The sequence below is a fragment of the Chiloscyllium punctatum genome, chromosome 32 (genome assembly GCF_047496795.1).
Source record: "Chiloscyllium punctatum isolate Juve2018m chromosome 32, sChiPun1.3, whole genome shotgun sequence".
Classification (NCBI taxonomy): domain Eukaryota; kingdom Metazoa; phylum Chordata; class Chondrichthyes; order Orectolobiformes; family Hemiscylliidae; genus Chiloscyllium; species Chiloscyllium punctatum.
The window spans coordinates 17,529,280-17,549,366 of record NC_092770.1 but is presented as its reverse complement, the minus strand read 5'-3'; the positions used below and the strand labels follow the sequence as shown (position 1 = coordinate 17,549,366).

General features: G+C 44.1%; 1 protein-coding gene across 4 annotated transcripts in view; it reads right to left on the bottom strand.

Moving 5' to 3' along the window:
- LOC140457934 (tetraspanin-9-like) overlaps window positions 1-20,087 on the bottom strand; it is a 201,496-nt gene that overhangs the window by 83,956 nt on the left and 97,453 nt on the right. For 2 of the 4 annotated variants that reach the window (XM_072551777.1, XM_072551775.1), the window contains one exon: window positions 14,927-15,006. In XM_072551777.1, coding sequence (XP_072407878.1) covers window positions 14,927-14,989 — 63 coding nt within the window. In that variant the 5' untranslated portion in view covers window positions 14,990-15,006. Of the gene's footprint in view, window positions 1-14,926; window positions 15,813-20,087 lie in introns of those variants that run through there. The other 2 variants (XM_072551778.1, XM_072551774.1) reach the window with 2 other exon arrangements.

Here is a 20,087-nt window from a genome sequence, read left to right as displayed (position 1 = left end):
AGAAGTAGTTTCTCTTCAACTCTATTTTAAAATTTACTACCCTTGGTCCTAACCGTAGAATGCCCCACAAGAGGAAACATCTACTGTATCCACACCTCTTATCATCTTGAATACCTCAATTTGATCTCCCCTCACTCTTCTAAATTCCAGACAGTATTGGCCTAAACTGTTCAAGCATCTTCCTACATCTCGCCTGTCTGTTCCTGAAAGTATTTTAGGTTTCAATGAGATCACTTTTCATTCTTCAAAAGTCTAGAGAATGCAGACCCAGTTTGTCCCATCTCTCTTCAAGAAAAGACCTGCATCCCTGGGAACAATTCAGGTGAACTCACTTGGTGGCAATATGATTGGTGAGATAAGATTTTGCCCACAATACTTCAGGGTAAGGTCTAACCAAGCTCAAACAATGGAGCGAGACTCCAGTACTCCTGCATTCAAGTCCTCATACAATAAAGGCTAACATTCCATTAACTTTCTAAATAGCCTGTTGCCCTTCAGTGACTTATTGACAAGGACTTTCTCTGTACAACTGCACTTTCCAACTTCTTACCATTTAAGAAATACTCTGTACACTTGTTCTTCTACATTCTCTCAATTTCCTGCATTATACTTCACCTGCAATGCTCTTGCCCATTCATGGATTGAACTACAGGGTGCTTGCTCTAGGCTCTCTGAGTTTGAGTAATTCAGAAAAGGCTCAAGGCTTGGAGAGATTCTGTTTGTTTGTGGAGAACAGCCCCCTGGAACAGGAGGAGCAGCATTGCCAACTCTCCTTGCTCAGGTTAAGGTTCAGTAACTTCAGTCGCTATGAAATGTTTTCCTAGAAGCAACATCATGATGGTGTTTAAAAGTGAGGGGAACCTACTCTGAACTCCTAAAAACCATGATCCAGGAAATAACTTTACAATGTACTGAAAGCAGGAATGGATTCTTGTGGTGCATTGGTAGTGTCCTTACTCTGAGCCAGGAGGCTTAGGTTCACGTCACAGCTGGAACTGGAAATAGTCAGAAACCACACAACATCAGGTTATAGACCAACAGGTTTGCTAGAAATCACAAGCTTCCATAGCGCTGCCCCTTCATCAGGTGGAAGAGCAGCGCTCCGAAAGCTTGTGATTTCAAATAAACCTTTGGACGATAACCTGGTTTTGTGAGACTTCTGACTTTGTCCACACAAGTCCAACACCAGCATCTCCACCTCACAGAATGTTCAGGGTCAGCTGAAATCTACAAAACTAAGCTTTTGAGACAGTTGTTGTGTAAGAGCGCCAAGGGAGATAAAGAAACGTGGGTTAAATGAGGAGATGGCACAGATTGGTGATGATCCAATAGAGTGTGGAACAAGTGAGATGGGCTGAATGGTCTTCTCCTCTTCCAAAATAAGTGGAAATAAAGCAAGCCGTTTACCTCAATCAATTAGCCCTGAACAACATGGCATAGGTATAAAAAGCACAAACCGTGAACACATTTACAGTTTAGAAAATACTTCTCTTCACTGCGACATAGCTATCAAGCTGTCTAAGATGGGGAGATAACAGTACTGTTAAAACAGACCACGTTACATTCTGGTTAAGGCTTATATTGAGTGTTACAGAGACTGAAGCTGTTGTTTCATTAATCTCCTGGACTGTAGGAAAGGATGCCTAGTGTACCTGAAACCAAGGAATCATTGCAGAGTACTGAAGGGATCTCACTCTAGAGTCAGATATGTACCAGGGCTTTGACACTCACTCTCACTAGCTCAGGGGATGCTGCTCAATAGTGTAAATGGACTGAAAATACCAGATCATTGACAACAGCAATATCAGCCCTCACTGAGGCTTAATACTGAGTGGATTTACATTCAACAATGTGACATTCAACATTAATCAAAACTATTTCACCTGCAAATAAGCACAACTGTCCCATCCACCTCTCACACTTCAGTGAAGGGGACCTGTAACCCCATGCCACCCAGCGAAGGGGGACCTGTAACCCCACATAGCCTGGCGAAGGGGGGACCTGTAACCCCACGCTACCCAGCGAAGGGGGACCTGTAACCCCACATAGCCCAGTGAAGGGGACCTGTAACCCCACGCCGCCCAGCGAAGGGGGACCTGTAACCCCACGCCGCCCAGCGAAGGGGGAACCTGTAACCCCACGCTGCCCAGAGAAGGGGGAACCTGTAACCCCACGCCGCCCAGCGAAGGGGGAACCTGTAACCCCACGCTGCCCAGAGAAGGGGGACCTGTAACCCCACGCCGCCCAGCAAAGGGGGACCTGTAACCGCACGCCGCCCAGCGAAGGGGGACCTGTAACCCCACGCTGCCCAGCGAAGGGGATCTATAATCCCACTGCCCAACGAATGGGGGATTCCTTATTTGCCATTTAAAGTAAATTTGCATATGGTCGAATGAGATCGGTCACTTCCAGCACCTCACTTTCAAGAGTTCAACACCACGGTAGGACATAGTGCATGCTGGTTCTGAAATGGAAGCAGTCACTTAGTCAGTAGTAATCCAACACAGATAGGACACAGCAATTTGATGTCGGGGCTTCAGACTTTCAGGATGCAGCTACCTGCTGAGTTCATCACATCTAAAGGCTCCAGATTAAACCATTGGAAGTTGAAACCAGTATTTACTGACTCTCCCAGCACACTTCGAGTGGTTGACAGTGCTCCATAAATATTTCAGCTTCTTCACTCAATGCCATTAGGTTGAACAGCTAATGCTGGCGGGGAACTTGTACTTTCACTATTTAGATCCAGACATTTTCAACATGAGTTTTGCTGGGGTTGGATTCAGGGCATTTCATCGGGAACCTTTTCTCGCATGATATTTGACGGAGCGGAAAACTTTGCAAAGTGCTCCTCTCTGATTTCACACACCACAGGTAACTCTCATACAGACGCTGTAACAGTATCCAAATAGAAGGAAAGGAAATCATTCCATATAGAATTCAATTGATTATTGAGTAGTTCATATACCGAGCTATTTAGAATAACTGCAATGCAGACACAATGTTGAAAATACTCTCATAATTGCTTTGCAGAACTCACAGGTCTTCAGCTGAAAGGCTTCCGACTTTGTGTTTAGCTTGAGCTCTGGAACTCCTCAAAAGTACAAACTGACAGGCTATTCAGTCCATCCAATTAATGCTTCCACAAACCATGATGTCCTCACTGTAGATTCCACCTGGCTTCTAAATGACCGCAGAGTTAGGGTGGTCAATGTCTTACCTGGAATATGCATGTCAGCAACAATGGGTTTCAGGACATGCACTCTGGGTTTGTCTTTTGCCATGGTGTGGATCTGTAATGACTTAACGTGAAACAGTTCTCATAACAGCCCTTTTATGTTTATAAATCCCTGTAAAAGTCCACACTCATATGGCACCTTTCCTCTTGCATGGACAAGATGGGATAAATTGCCGCTTTATACTGAAATCACTACAGTGTGGGAAGAGACCATTCAGCCCTTCAGGTCTGCACTGAACCTCAGAACAGCTCCCTAACCTGTCCTGATAACCCTGCATTTACCATGGTTAATCCACTTAACTCACACTATGGGCAATTTAGCATGGCCAATCTCTACATTTTAGACCGCAGTAGGAAACCAGAGCACCTGGAAGAAACCCATGCAGACACGGGGAGAATGTGCAAATTCCACACAGGCAGTCGCCCAAGGCTGGAACTGAACCTGGGTCCCTGGCGCTGTAAGGCAGCAATGTTTGGATCTGTTCTATTCGTCATACACATAGCCTCAAAGGAGCAAGGAAAAAAAAATGTGAAAAAAAATGTCTCATATCAAAAATACCAGAAGATTCTTAAGGACAAGAAAATAATAGGTGGGACTCACAGACAAGTGAGGGGGCAGGAACTGATAAGGTAATGCATTTGGCTGCATCAGTGAGTTTACATCTAAGGCAGTAAGAGGAGGCTTTGCAGAATAGAAAGGGCTAGTTGGAGAATTGGAGAGTTCGTGGAGGTGATGGCTGAAGGAGGATGAACCTGGTGAAACATTGCAAAGTAACCTAGATTTGGGACAGTGTTTGTTAGAGATGACAAAAATCAAAAATATATCAAGGAACTGGGAATGAGAACTTTGAAGTTGGGAAGGGTGCCCAGATCTTAGAGGATGGGACAGATAGGGCCTTGAGGTAGTGACAGCTGAATGGGAAACAGCAGATAACGTCGGTCAGATATCAGGGTGTACGCCTCGAAATGGATGGAGGTAATGGCATGGGAGACTGAGGGGAGAAGATTGGAGCTCATCAGGAAGATGCTCATCATGGTCAGGTCAAGCCAAGCCCATACTAGACAGCCATATTGCACATGGATGGGCATTCAAGCTCATGGAGTCCGTGTTGGGGCTCTTTTCCCCAGGAAAATTTAAACACAAAGCTGCTATTTTATTGTCACCCTTTGGTCATGTCTTAATCCAGAACAATCCCATCCAGTTCTGGGCATGGGAACTCAGGAGGGGTCCAATGGCTTTGGAAGGGTAAGACAGACTCACGCAGAGCAACAACAGGACTGGCATAAACTGACTTGAGATAATTGAGCTATTCAAGATGATCGAAGGGTTGTATTGGCTACAGAGTGAGAAACTATTCCCTCTGGGGGGCTGAATCCAGAATAGAGCATTCTAAGGACGATGTCATGAAACACTTGTACAAATCAAGAGGAGAGGAAATCTGGAACTCTCTCCCAAAGTCTGTTGAGAGTGGGGGTTAATTGAAAATGCACTGGTGGTCACTGGAGATGGGTGGGACATAATCTAGAAAATTAATTAAATTAACTTGAATTAGAATGAGCCAATAAGTGAAAACCATTGAAATTCAAAGGTCAATTTTGCTAGAAAATCCTGGAGCTTGCTTCATAACAGCATTAAGGTTCAAGAGGGTAGCTCACCACCACCACCTTAACGAAGGTAACTAGAGTCGGGCAATAATTGTTGACCCAGTCAGTGGCACCACATGCCACGAGCGATTAATTTTTAAAAAGTGAGCAAATGAACAAAAGAATAAGGAGCAGGCATAGGGCAGTGAGCCTTCCCTCCCATTTAATCACATCCTGGTTAACCTGACCCTTTGAGTGGCTGCATATCCACTCAGCTTGCAGGGAACATTGCCAAAGATCCTTCCTCCATCCAGCTCAACAGGAGGGAGTACCTAGATTCACGACCTTGAGAAAATAATTTTTTTCTCATCATGGTCTGAAATGGACAATCCTTTTATTTGTACGTTGTGTTCCCTGGGATTTTAACTTTCCAAACATCGAGTGGGACTGCCATAGTGTTAAAGGTTTAGATGGAGAGGAATTTCTTAAGTGCATACAAGACAATTTTCTGATTCAGTATGTGGATGTACCTACTAGAGAAGGTGCAAAACTTGACCTACTCTTGGGAAGTAAGGCAGGGCAGGTGACTGAAGTGTCAGGGGGGGAGCACTTTGGGGCCAGCGACCATAATTCTATTTGTTTTAAAATTGGAGAAAGGCCAATTTTGATGGTATTAGGTAAGCACTTTTAAAAGCTGAGTGGAGGCAGATGTTCACAGGTAAAGGGATGGCTGGAAAATGGGAAGCCTTCAGAAATGAGATAACAAGAATTCAGAGAAAGTATATTCCTGTCAGGGTGAAAGGGAAGGCTGGTAGGTATAGGGAATGCTGGATGACTAAAGAAATTGAGGGTTTGGTTAAGAAAAAGAAGGAAGCATATGTCAGATATAGACAGGATAGATCGAGTGAATCCTTAGAAGAGTATAAAGGAAGTAGGAGTATGTTTAAGAGGGAAATCAGGAGGGCAAAAAGGGGACAAGAGATAGCTTTGGCAAATAGAATTAAGAAGAATCCAAAGGGTTTTTACAAATATATTAAGGACAAAAGGGTAACTAGGAAGAGAATAGGGCCCCTCAAAGATCAGCAAGATTGCCTTTGTGTGGAGCCGCAGAAAATGGGGGAGATACTAAATGAATATTTTGCATCAGTATTTACTGTGGAAAAGGATATGGAAGATATAGACTGTAGGGAAATAGATGGTGACATTTCGCAAAGTGTCCAGATTACAGAGGAGGAAGTGCTGGATGTCTTGAAATGGGTAAAGGTGGATAAATCCCAGGACCTGATCAGGTGTACCCGAGAACTCTGTGGGAAGCTAGAGAAGTGATCACTGGGCCTCTTGTTGAGATATTTGTATCATCGATAGTCACAGGTAAGGTGCCGGAAGACTGGAGGTTGGCAAACATGGTGCCATGTTGAAGAAGGGTGGTAAGGACAAACCAGGGAACAATGGTGAGCCTGACCTCGGTGGTGGGCATGTTGTTGGAGGGAATCCTGAGGGACAGGATGTATATGTATTTGGAAAGGCAAGGGCTGATTCAGGATAGTCAACATGGCTTTGTGTGTGGGAAATCATGTCTCACAAACTTGATTGAGTTTTTTGAAGAAGTAACAAAGAAGATTGATGAGGGCAGAGTGGTAGATATGATCTATATGGACTTCAGTATGGCATTCGACAAGGTTCCCCATGGGAGACTAATTAGCAAGGTTAGATCTCATGGAATACAGGGGAACTAGCCATTTGGATACAGAACTAGCTCAAAAGGTAAAAGACAGAGGGTAGTGGTGGAGGGTTGTTTTTCAGACTGGAGGCCTGTGACCAGTGGAGTGCCACAAGGATCGGTGCTGGGTCCTCTACTTTTTGTCATTTACATAAATGATTTGGATGCGAGCATAAGAGGTACAGTTAGTAAGTTTGCAGATGACACAAAAATTGGAGGTGTAGTGCACAGCAAAGAGGGTTAGCTCAGATTACAACAGGATCTTGACCAGATGGGCCAATGGGCAAAGAGGTGGCAGATGGAGTTTAATTCAGATAAAAGCGAAGTGCTGCATTTTGGGAAAGCAAATCTTAGCAGGACTTATACACTTAACGGTAAGGTCCTAGGGAGTATTGCTGAACAAAAAGCGACCTTGGAGCGCAGGTTCATAGCTCCTTGAAAGTGGAGTTGCAGGTACATAGGATAGTGAAGGCAGCATTTGGTATGCTTTCCTTTATTGGTCAGAGTATTGAGTACAGGAGTTGGGAGGTCATGTTGTGGCTGTACAGGACATTGGTTTGGCCACTGTTGGAACATTGCGTGCAATTCTGGTCTCCTTCCTATTGGAAAGATGTTGTGAAACTTGAAAGGGTTCAGAAAAGATTTACAAGGATGTTGCCAGGGTTGGAAGATTTGAGCTATAGGGAGAGACTGAACAGACTGGGGCTGTTTTCCCTGGAGCGTCGGAGGCTGCGGGGTGATCTTTATAGAGGTTTACAAAATTATGAGGGGCATGGATAGGGTAAATAGGTAGTCTTTTCCTTGGGGTCGGGGAGTCCAAAACTAGAGGACATAGGTTTAGGGTGAGAGGGGAAAGATATAAAAGAGACCTAAGGGGAAACTTTTTCACGCAGCGGGTGGTACGTGTATGGAACGAGCTGCCAGAGGAAGTGGTGGAGGCTGGTACAATTGCAACATTTAAGAGACATTTGGATGGGTATATGAATAGGAAGGGTTTGGAGGGATATGGGCCGGGTGCTGGCAGGTGGGACTAGATTGGGTTGGGATATCTAGTCAGCATGGACAGATGTTAATTCAGACAAATGCTGTCCATCTCTATGACTCTAGTCTCGCCCAAGGGGCAAATACAGTCAGACATGTGGCAAATGAAGTTTACCACAGAGAGGTATGGAGCAATCACTTTGGTAGAAAGAACTTGGAGAAGAATTATCTATTAAATGGTATAATTTTAAAGGGGGTGGATGGCAGAGAAACCTGGCATTGAATGTAAACACATCTACAAAAGGTAGGAAAACAAAGGAAGCCACTATTTCACCCATCCTCCCTGTTCCACCATTAAATGAGATTACAATTGATACAAAACAAACTTCATACATCCATTTTTACTCAATATCCCTAAGTATCTTTGGTTAACAACAATCTGCCAACCTTGGTTTTAAAATTAACCATTGTTCTGGCATCAATTAGCATAGGTGCAAGAGAGTTCCAAATGTGGGTGCTGATGTTTTCCCGAATATCATTCAGGAAAGCCTGGCTCTAATCTTCAAGTCATGCTCCCTTGTCCAATGGAAAAGCTTTCTTTCGAGCGACATTATTCCAAGTTTTCCTTAACATCTTGAAAATGTCACCCCCAAATTCCAGGGAGGAAAGCCCTAGCTTGGGAATTTTCTTCTCGTAATTTTACCTAATTCGGGTACGTCAACAAAGAACTCTCTCGTAGGCTAAGGGTGTTCTGGGCAGAACTACTGAGAGCAACACCAGGTTTGGTTTCAGAATTATTTAGGTTCAGAACATTCATTCTCTTCTATTCTACTAGCCATAAAGACCTTTTGGCTCTTTAATTATTCTCCATATCTGTTCACAACATTTCAATAACTTGTGTACCTGAACCTCCAAGTCTCTGCAGACTGCCATTTTTTCTAATGCAGTACCATTCAGACTGTTCTATGTTCTAACTTTCCAAAATCCAAATCAGCTTCACAATTGTTGCCGTTTTCTTTTAAATTTATGCGATGTGGGCATCATAGGCAAGGTGAGCATTTGATACCCATTCTTAATTGCCTTTGAACAGAGTGGCTTGCTAGACCATGAATGGGATAGATATGGACCAAACACAGGCAAATGAGAATTGTTAAAACAATAGCATGGACAAGTTGGGCTGAAGAGCCATGCTGTAAACCTTTATGATTCTATGACTTTATTTCAGAGGGAAGTAAAGAGCCAACTACATTGCTTTGGATCTGCAATTGTGTATAGGCCAGACCAGGTTTAGAACAGATTTCTCACAATAAAGATCATTGGTAAAGCAGATGACTTTTTCCTACAATCAGTGACAGTTGTTATGGTCACCATTGCTGAGGCCACCTTTATATTCCAGATTTATTCACTGATATTCCACTACAGCTAGTATAATTTAAATTCAATCTACATCATTGGTCATGGCCTCTGAATTTCTAGCCTAGTGACATTACCACTACCTGACCATCTCCACATTCACCAGGTTTGTCTATTCATTTAATCTATCAATATATTTTATTTTTACGTGTTTGTTGTATTGCTTATCTTTGTATTATTACCAAGTTTGAATATGTCCTTCTATCCTGTCACCCCAGCCATTAATAAACATGATGAATGGTTGAGATCTTAAGTCAAATCCTGCATGACGCTGTTCATCATATCCTGCCTATTATCTCAGTTTCTTGTTAGTCAGCCAATTTCCCAACACATTCACTAATAATATACTTGTAAGTCCACAAACTTCAGCTTTAGCTGGCAGACTCTAATGTGGAACCGTGTCAAGTGCCTTCGGGAAGTCCATATAAACAATATCCAGAAACACTGTCCAGTCCACAACTGCAGTTACCTCTTCCAAATAAGATTGATCAGGTGTGACCTTCGCATTACCAATCCCTGCTGGCTCTCTCTGATCAGCTGAAAGTCTAAGGGTTCTCAGACCTTTTCACATCAGAAGGTAGTTCAAAACACAAATGGAATCCTTGGCTTTATCAATAAAGACAAAAAAAGTACAAAGGCAAGGTGGTTTTGAAAAATACTTATCCTAGAATGGCTGAAACTTATTGTACAGAAGTAAACCATTCAGCCCATCATTTCTGTTACCTCAAGCCTCATCCAACTCTTGGTCTACAGCACTCTAGGTTCTTGCATTTCAAGTGCTCCTTCAAGTGTTTTGCTTCAATATGTGGTCAGTATTTCTGCCTCTACAACCCTTACAGGCAGTGAGTTTCACCACACACTGCATGAAACAAAAAACTCTCAAGTCCCCTCTAACCCTTCTGCCAATTACTTAAAATCTACATCCACTGCTATTGCCAATCTGCTGAGGGAAAAGAGAGGACTGCAGATGCTGGAGATCAGAGTCAAGATTAGAGTGGTGCTGGAAAAGCACAGCAGGTCAGGCAGCATCTGAGGAGCAGGAGAATCCTGATGAAGGGCTTTTGCCCGAAACATTGATTTTCCTGCTCCTCAGATGCTGCCTGACCTGCTGTGCTTTTCCAGCACCATTCTAATCTTGATTCTGCTGAGGGAAACACCCTTCCTTAGACAAATTTTCTAAGCTCTTTAATTTTGCACACCTCAATTAAACTCCCCCAGCATCCTGTGTTCCAAAGGGAATGCACTCTGTCTATTTGATCATACCTGAAATTCTGCATTCCCTGTAACATCCTCAGTAAATCTCCTCTGTACTCTCTCTAGTGTGGTCACACCCTCTTTGACTGCGGTGACCACAACTGTATGCAGTGCACTGTTGTGGCCTAGCTGGTTCTTTCAAACAGTCCTTATTTCTATCAATTATGGGAAGTATCCCAAATACCCTCTCAACCACCTTATCCACTTATCCCTTTTAAACTCATTCACGGAATGTGGGGGTCATTACCTTGGCCAGCGTTTATGCCCATCCCTAATTACCCTTGAGCAGGTGGTGAGTGCCTTCTTGAACAGGGAGGGTAGGTACATCCAGAGTGTACCTGTCAAACGTACCAGTATCTACCTGTCCTGCCATCTTCAGAGATCTTTGAATGATGAACTCCAAGATCTCTCTCTATTCCTCCACACATCTCACGATTCCTTACCTTGTTTGATCTCCTCAAACACATTGCTTTACAATTCTCTGGGCTGAGTTCCATTTGCATGTTTCCTGCCCATCTGACTAGTCCATTGATATCTTCTTGCAGCTTTCATCCTCACCAACCACAGGGCTAAATTTGCAGCATTGAAAACTGATTGATCATGAACCCTATACTATATTTAAATCTAAACTATTAGTTTTCACCTCAAAAAGCAAGGGACCTATTTCTGATCCTTGGCGAACCCTACCTGAAACAAATTTCCAGTCACAAATACATTATCTTTTCCTCGCTTGCCTCTAAGGTGGTGAAGGCCCAGTTGCAGTATTGTATTCAATTCCACACTTTAGAAGGCTGGCATGCCGTTGGAAAGGGCACAAGAGTGAGATTTATTCGAAAGGCAGAAGTGAGGAACTTTAGTTGCAGGTACAGAAATGAAGAATCTGCAGTTTTCGTCTTTGGAGCAGGGGAGATTTCATTGAGTTGTTCAAAACCTTGACTGGTACAGATATAGTTAATTAAGAAAAGCCATTTCCACTGTTAGAATGGTCGATGACAGTAGCACCCGGAATTAAGGTAATTGGCTAAAGAGGTGACGTGGAGAAAAAAAAAAGGATTTTTATAGAATGACGGAGCCATTCATTGCATAATCTGCAGCAAATCCTGTTCAACCATCGAGCTTTTGGTCACCTGTCCTTACATCAGTTTACACATATTCTGTTCGATAACCTTTCTGCGAATTGGTTAAAACAAAATGTCTAAGCAATGTTAAGAGGCTGTGTATGAATAACGGTTGCTGTCGTGATCTGGAATGCACAGACTGTAGCAGCAGATTCAATAATAACCTTCAAAAGGGAATTGAAAACACATGAAAGGAGAATTTGCAGGGTTAGGCAAAGAGAGCCACGTATTGAATAGCATGCTCATCGAACCAGCACAGGAATGATGGTCTGAATGTGCTGGGTCGTTCTATGGTAAACTACTGCTCTGCATTGGTATTAATGCTTATTGAACCAGATTCACGAATGGGTTAAGATTATGGGGATAAGGCAGAATTGAGGTTTATCAGATCAGTAGTGATCTCACAGTATCATAGACTCCCTACAATGCAGATAGAGGCTGTTTGGCCCATCTAGTCTGCACTGACCCTCCGAAAAGCATCCTACCCTATCCCCGTAAACTCTCCATTTCCCATGGCTAATCCACCTAGCCTAAACTACAGGGCAATTTAGCATGGCCAATCCACCCAACCTACACATCGTTGGTCTTTGAATGGTGGGGTAGACTTTATGTGCCGAATGGACAACTTCTGCTCCTATACTTTATAGTTTTGCATTTTACGGTCTCATCCTAAACCCTGCTGAGGAAAACAGGAAACCCAAGATCGGGTGTGAGCTTCTGGGACAGTCAGTCATTCTGGTTCCATTATGAAATGTGCAGTCACAGTAACCTCTGCATGCATGTTTGCTGCTGTTGCAGATTGAAAAAAAAAACCATCAGCAAATAACAAAATTATATAAAATGGCAGCGATGAAATAGACGATACACTGACAGTAGCAAATGGAGAAATATTATGCAGAAACTCAGGAATATTAACACACACAATACACACTCAGGCTTATATGGTGCCCGTGCATGGACTAAGCTGCATATAAAAGGAACAGAAAAATAAGTCTCTGATACCTGATTAACTATTCTGCCTTTGCTAACAACGTCTGCTTGCAGTGTCCCTATTAAGAATACCTTCTTGCAATTTGAAACTATCCCCTTTCTCCTATCTTTGTAAACCACAACACATCAGCTGACCTCTTGTCCGATTATCATATATCCAGATCAATGCAAATGTACATTTCATAGGAAGCCAGACAGACAGATTAGGACAAAGTGACCAAGGAAGCAGGGGACTGCTGTGATGGCAGCTCAGCGACAGTTAATCTCCAAGTGGATAAATATACCACTGGTGAATAACACATGATTCAACATGACCAACCCTAAAAGGAAAAATATATACCCAGTGCACTGTACTGTATTCTGTACCAAGTGACACCAGATCCTAACAGTACAGAATACTGTATGCTGCACTAGGACAGTAGCAACGGATTAATTACCATAAGGACACTGGAATACTGCCATCTCTTAGTAAAAGTTCAACAAGCTAAAAGGACTGATTGCATCAAAGCAGTAATGGAATACTCAGAATGCAATCAAAGCAGAAGAGGCTATTCAGCCCTTCTTGTCATCTCCATCAGTCAACTTCACTTTTCTATCTTTTCTTCCCATAATGTGGCTTGATTGTCAATCAAACATTCGTCGAACTCAGCTTTGAGTATATTCAATAATCAGCCTCTAGGGAAGAGAATTCCACAGAGTAATGACCAGTAACCAATTCTTCTTCATCTCAATATTAAGTGGGAGACCTCTAATTTTTAAATTCTGCCCCCTAGTTCCAGACTCCCTCACAAGGGAACATCCTCCCGGCATTCACCATATCAAATCCCCTTAGGATTTTGTGTGTCTCATTAAGAATCAACAATGGAGTTTCAAATGCTTGGAGTGTCGACACAGTGATAAATTGGCAAGAACGGAAGACGAATTTCCAATTTGCACCACGTTCTCAAACCATCTTTTTGAATAATTATTACGGACGTTTCACTCGCAAAAAAAAAATCACCGGAGGTGCAGTAAAATAGGAACACACTACAAAGCAACTGCGTCTAATCCTGAACCAGTGAACATGCAATGGGCTTTACTGCCAAAGTTCTACAGTTGATTGTGCATCCCAGCAGATTACATTGATGAGGCAGTACTATCTAGCTCTGCTATGACTGATCTAACAAGAACTCATGCTTAAAGAGATTGTATTAAATGCTGAAGGGGAGCAGGATTGGTCAGAACCACACCAACCTTAATCCCCAGTTATATTCCTGGAGTATTGTGGGTTACTTAATTGGTACTTTTCACTGTGTTAAATGCTGCAAACTGCACAGACTCCTCGTCGGATATGGTGATAACCCTTAACTCGTTTCACACAGTAATCTGCCCGCCAGCCTCACTTGGAGCCACAAAGCCATTTTTAATGCAGTGCACACCCAGGATTGCTCGACACTGCTTTCACAGGGCAGAGAATGTCAGTTTTAGACAACAGCTCTGGACTGTCAGACATCCAAAGGTTGCTGACGATGCTACGTTAAATGGGCCAGTAAGCAGTGAGGTAATGACAGCTTGTGTAGGAGCAAGAGTGTGGTGGACAGAACACACTGTGGAGAAAGGTGAAGGCATCCAATTTGGAAGGAAAAATAGAACTTTTTTTTCTAAATTGGTGAGAGACTGAGTAATTGTGCTATTCAGAGGGACCTATATACCCTTACACACATGTCACAGAAAATTAAGAGATGGGCAAGAATTGGGATAGCAAAAGGCACTGTAGCCTCGAAGAGAAAGAGTTGGAGTGTACAAATGAAATTTAATTGCAATTACATAGAGACATGGTGAGACCACAGCTGGAGTACAGTAAAGGAGTAATATAATTGTCTTTCGGGGGCACCTTTAGCATAAGCCAGACTGGATCATGGGATTTGGACAGTGGAAATATTGAGCAGAATAGGACAATACTTCCAGGAGCTTAGAAAAACAGAGAGATGATTGCCTTGAAACACATAAGCCTCTTAAATGGGATAAAAGCAAAATACTGGGATGCTGGAATTTTTTAAAAAACTAAGTGCTGGAGAAACTCAGTTTCCAGTCTGACAGTCATGTTGGACTTCAAATGCTAACTTCTCTCTCCACACATGTTGCCAGACCTGCCAAGCTTCTCCAGCTACTTGTGTTTTTATTAGCCTCTTAGAGTGGATACTGAGAAAACGTTTCCCTTGACAGAGGGGTTGGTCGGTTGAGATGTGGAGAAATTTTATTCCAATCTTAGGGCCTCCCAGATAGACAGCAGAGTGGATGCTTCAGGCTTTGAGCATATTCAGAGTGATCTTTGAACATCAGGGAGGGCAGAGAAGATACGGGAATGGGACAGGGACATGGGGTAAAGAGAGAAGATAAATCAGGACTGCATTAAACAGCAGAGAAGAACCGACGGGCCGAAAGGACGCGTCCTGCTCCCTATGTTCTTATGTAAGTGAGGAGACCTCTCTGCCAAATCCAAGACTTAAGTTACACTGAGCACCGGATCATGACTGACGGCAGCTAACTTTAATATTAGGGACTATGGGGACGACATTTGTGTTTCTCACGACTTAGTGACATTTCAATTAAACAATCAACACTCAAAGAAAGAAATCAATCACTTACCCAGAAGATCAGGTTGAAAAGAAACATCAAGTACTTCAGACAACACAAACAGCCTCTTGCCATGTTGCACTTTTGGAATTCTAGGAGAAAAACAAAGGACAGGTCGAGGTAAAACACCACATACTTGCTGCCTTTAGGGGCGGTGTATTTGTCCCTGTTGACACCGGGTCCTGCTGGCTCCTTGCTGCGGCTGCCGGAGTTGCCATAGAAAGCCCCAGCCGTAAATCCACGACCAAACTGCTGTCCAGACGTGGAGGCTTTTCCAACCTCCGAGTCTCTGCTCTCCACAGAGGGGCTCCGGCGGATTGAAAACTCCTCACTACTTGATTTCTCCATATTCTCCCTCTTCCCAGATCTCACATTCAGTGTCAAACATGTCTCGGTGCTCGGCACAGGATGAAGGGACACAAGCGCAGGATAAACTGGAGGTCAGTCAGAGAGCCTGTATGTGTGTGTGTGTGTGTGTGAGAGAGAGAGAGAGAGAGACACGCACGGGGGAGGGGGGTAATCTCTTATCTCTCCATGTACTGGGAGCTTCCAATCCACGCTCTCAACAATCAGCAGCTCCTGCAACGCCACACGATCAAGAATGTGACCTCCTGCTCAGCTATTCGAAGCACACATCTGCTCGATGCTGGAATTCCTGCTGGCCCCTGTTTAAACTTTACAGTGGCTTTCCCTCCTCATGCTCCCGGGTCTCCTGCACTGTGTATTTCAACCGCTGCAGCTCTTCAGGGGGCTCTATGCACCGCTCACATGTTCCTTCAACCTCTTTACTCAGCGATCAGCTGTTCAAGCTTTCTCTCTCTCTCTCCTTGCTGCACTGCTGTTAAATTACCAGCAGTTGCTACCGGAGCTCAGATCCTCTCGGATCTAACACTGACCCAACCACGACAAACCTCCACTCCTGTCTAAAGCACACCCACTCTCTGCTCGGCTGTCCAATCAGCGAAAGAACTCTCCAGGGACGAACAGTTTAATCTTCTCTCTAACTGTCCTGTTACTGCCCAGCAGCACTCAGCTCCCAGAGAAAATCAGGACTGCAAACGTGTGATAATATTCTGTCAACTGAGAGAAGGGACTGCTAATATGCCAGTTAAGAACTTACACACTGCTCTGGGACAAACTTTAACCTCACACCGACTATGAACTGAGAATATTAAAATTATGGGGTTGCATTTGGGTAATTTCAAGCAAACCACATTGATGGCAGGGCAATTAATTGGAGAATAATTGAAGGCATACAGATTGTCCAATTTGTTTTAAATGGCACACACAGTGAAGAAAGCACACAGATCCCTCTACACCCTCAGAAGGCAAAGGAAATTCAGCGTGGCCGCAGTGATTGGTTCAGCCATTTTTGGAATACGGTACTGCGTGCAATTCTGGTCTCCTTCCCTGTAGGAAGGATGTTGTGAAACTTGAAAGGGTTCAAAAAAGATTTACAAGGATGTTACCAGGATTGGAGGGTTTGAGCTATAGGGAGAGGCTGAACAGGCTGGGGCTGTTTTCCCTGGGGCGCGGAGGTTGCGGGGTGACCTTATAGAGATTTATAAAATCATAAGGGCCAAGGATAGGATAAATAGACAAAGTCTTTTCCCTGGGGTAGGGGAGTCCAGAACTAGAGGGCATAGGTTTAGGGTGAGAGGGGAAAGATATAAAAGGGATCTAAGGGGCAATCTTTTCACACAGAGAATGGTGCATGTATAGAATGTGCTGCCAGAGGATGTGGTGGAGGCTGGCATAATTGCAACATTTAAAAGGCATCTGGATAGGTATACGAATAGGAAGGGTTTGGAGGGATATGGGCTGAGTGTTGGCAGGTGGGACTAGATTGGGTTGGGATATCTGGTTGGTATGGATGGGTTGGACTGAAGGGTCTGTTTCCATGCAGTACATCTCTGACTCTGACTCTCACCAATATTTATAGATGCACCACAAAGTATCCTTCCCGGATTCATCACAGTGTGGTATGGCAACTGCTCTGCTCAGGATCGCAAGGAATGACAGTGTGGAACTCAGCCCAGTCCATCATGAAAACCAGCCTTCCTTCCATCAACTCCGTCTATAATCTCAGGAAACAAGCCAACATAATCCCATCCCAGTCATACTCTCTTCCACCCTCACCAATCAGACAGAAGCTACAAAAGTCTAACAGCATGTATCAACAGATTCAAGAACAGCTTCCTCCCCACTGAAATCAGACTTCTGAACAGGCCTCTCATACTGAAATTGATCTTTCTCTGTAGCTGTAATACTCTATTCTGCATTTTGTTCTAATATCCAGATGTACTTATGTAAGGTAAGATTTGCCTGAATAGCACACAAAACAATACTTTTCACCGCTTCTCAGTACATGTGACTATAATATATCAAATCAAATCGCAGTTCTGAAGAAGTCATACTGGACTCAAAACTTTAATTGTTTTCTCTCTCCACAGATGCTGTCAGACCTGCTGAGTTTCACTAGCACTTTGCGTTTGTTTCAGGTTCCCATCATCCACAATATGATTAGTTGCTCAAGTCAGAACAGCCAATGCATGGAAGAGCTCAAGGTTTGTGTAAAGGTTTGTAGCTTGGGTGTCAGTTGGCGTGGTTGTGGGTATGTTCGCTGAGCTGGGAAGTTGATTTGCAGGCATTTTGTCCCCTCTCTCGGTAACATCTCCAGTGCTTTGGAGCCTCCTGTGAAGTGCTGCTGTGCTGTTTCTTCTGGAATTTATTTGATTCCTTTGCTGCTGCTTCCAGTTGCCAGTTCTGGTAGTTCATTCTTGCGGCTGGTATATTGGGTCTAGGTCTATGCGCTTGTTTTGGAGTCTGTGGGTGAGCGCCGTGCTTCTAGAAAATGCTGTGTGTGTATTGTTTTGCTTATCTTATAATCGTTGTGTTGTCTGCCTGTTCGTCCTATATAGGGTTGCATGCAGTCTTTGCATGGAATGTTGGTAAATTACATTCGCCTTCCACATGATGGGTACAGGGTCTTTTGTCCTGGTGAGTTGTCTGAACTTGGCTGTTGGTTTATGGGCTGTCATCATTCCCAGTGGTCAGAAAAGTCTGGCTGTCAGCTCCAAGATATTTTTTATGGAAAGTGGTGTGGCTAGTGACTTCATCCACAGATGCCTAACAGACAAACAACACGATGAGGATATGCCACAACCTAACTCATTAGTCACGCACAAACACCAACCAGTCACAAAGCGCCATGACCAACTGTCCCTAAGTGGCCACAAACAGATGACAAGCACCATAAATTCAACTGGGACAACACAATGACCATAGGACAAGTCAAAACAGGGAACGGTCAGAGGATTTCTAGAAGGATGGCACTCATCCACGGACTCCATCAACAAGCACATAGACCTAGACCCAATATACCAGCCACCATAATAAACTAGCAGAACAGGCAACCAGAAGCAGCAGGAACGGAGCCAAATAAATTCCAGAAGACACAGTACAGCAGCTCTTCACAGGAGGCTCCAAAGCACTGAAGATGTCACCGAGACAGGGGACGAAATGTCTGCCAATCAACTTCCCAGCTCGGCGAACATACCCTCAACTATGGCGCGGAACGCTTCCTGGAGATTTCTCTTTAAACCAAATTCTCGACTGACTCAGGGCAACTTCAGATTATTTTTTTGTCACTTCAAGCAAGGAATAAAATTCTGATCACTCATAAACTAACTGTGTGCACCCATACCCATTTCAGGGACAGGGACAGGGCAAATGCAGAAACATCTTGTCTGTAAACACACAGAGATATTCTAATCCCTGCCACATACCTCGCAAGGAGACACAAGAAGTATCACTGGCCCCACTCCAGGATTTACAATATCTGAACAAAATTCACATGTGCATCCAGAGCAAGGAAAATCATTCCACAAATAAAATTCAGGCCAAACATTTTTCAAAGTTTTCCAGTGCATCTCTTGAAACCCATCCAGTTTTCATTCTGAAGTTATGAATCTAGTTCTTACCACGTTTAGTTAAAACAGGTAACAATCGAAAACTGCACTAAACCAGCATTCAGAGAGCAGATCCCGGGTTAATTCCTTCCATGAAACAGCCCAGCTCCAAACAAAGGCAAAAGGTGCATTTCCCCCCAGATTTCAGACACAGCCTCACAAAAACTGATTCACAGTCACCAGTACTTGCAGTTCTGGGGAAAGGGACTGCGCAGTGTTTCCAATGTATCTATGCCTTTCACTTCCCCATCTCAGTAACATTAGACCAGTATAGTTCAGTACAGGCTCAGTCCCAGCAAAGCTCAGTACATTTCCAGCCTAGTTGAAAAGGGTGGTGTTGGAAAAGCACATCAGGTCACACGGCATCCAAGGAGCAGGAGAGTCGACGTATCGGGCAAGAGCCCATCATCAGGAATGTTGAGGGGGTGGGGCTGGGAGACTAATAGGTGGGTGGGGTGAGGGGGCGGGGCTGGAAGGAAGGTAGGTGGGAAGGCAATAGGTGGATGCAGGCGTGGGGTAATTGTGATAGGTCGGTAGGGAGGGTGGAGTAAATATGTGGGAAGGAAGATGGGACAGATCGAGAGGGTGGTGCTGAGTTAGAGGGTTGGACCTGGGATGAGATGGGGGGAGGGGAGATTAGGAAACCAGTGAAGTCCATGTTGATCCCATGTGGTTGGAGGATCCCAAGGCAGAAGATAAGGCGTCCTTCCTCCAGTTGTTAGCTGGCTTGTATTTGGTGGTAGAGGAGGCCCAGGACTTATATAGCCTTGGGGGAATGGGAGAGGGAGTTGAAATGATCGGCCACAGGGCAGTGGGGTTGTTTGGTGAATGTGTCCCAGAGATAGTCACTGAAATGCTCCGCAAGTTGGCATCCTATCGCCCTGATGTAGAGATGGGCAGCACGATGGCTCAATGGTTAGCACTGTTGCCTCACAGCGCCAGGAACCCGGGTTCAATTCCAGCCTTGGGCAACTGTGTGGAGTTTGCATGTTCTCCCCATGTCTGCGTGAATTTCCTCCGGCTGCTCCGGTTTCCTCCCAAAGTCCAAAGATATGCAGGTTAGGTGAATTAGCCATGCTAAATTGCCCATAGCATTAGGTGCATTAGCCAGGGGTAAATGTAGGGGAATGGGTCTGGGTGGGTTGCTCTTCAGAGGGTCGGTGTGGACTTGTTGGGCAGAAGGTTTCCACACTGTAGGGAAT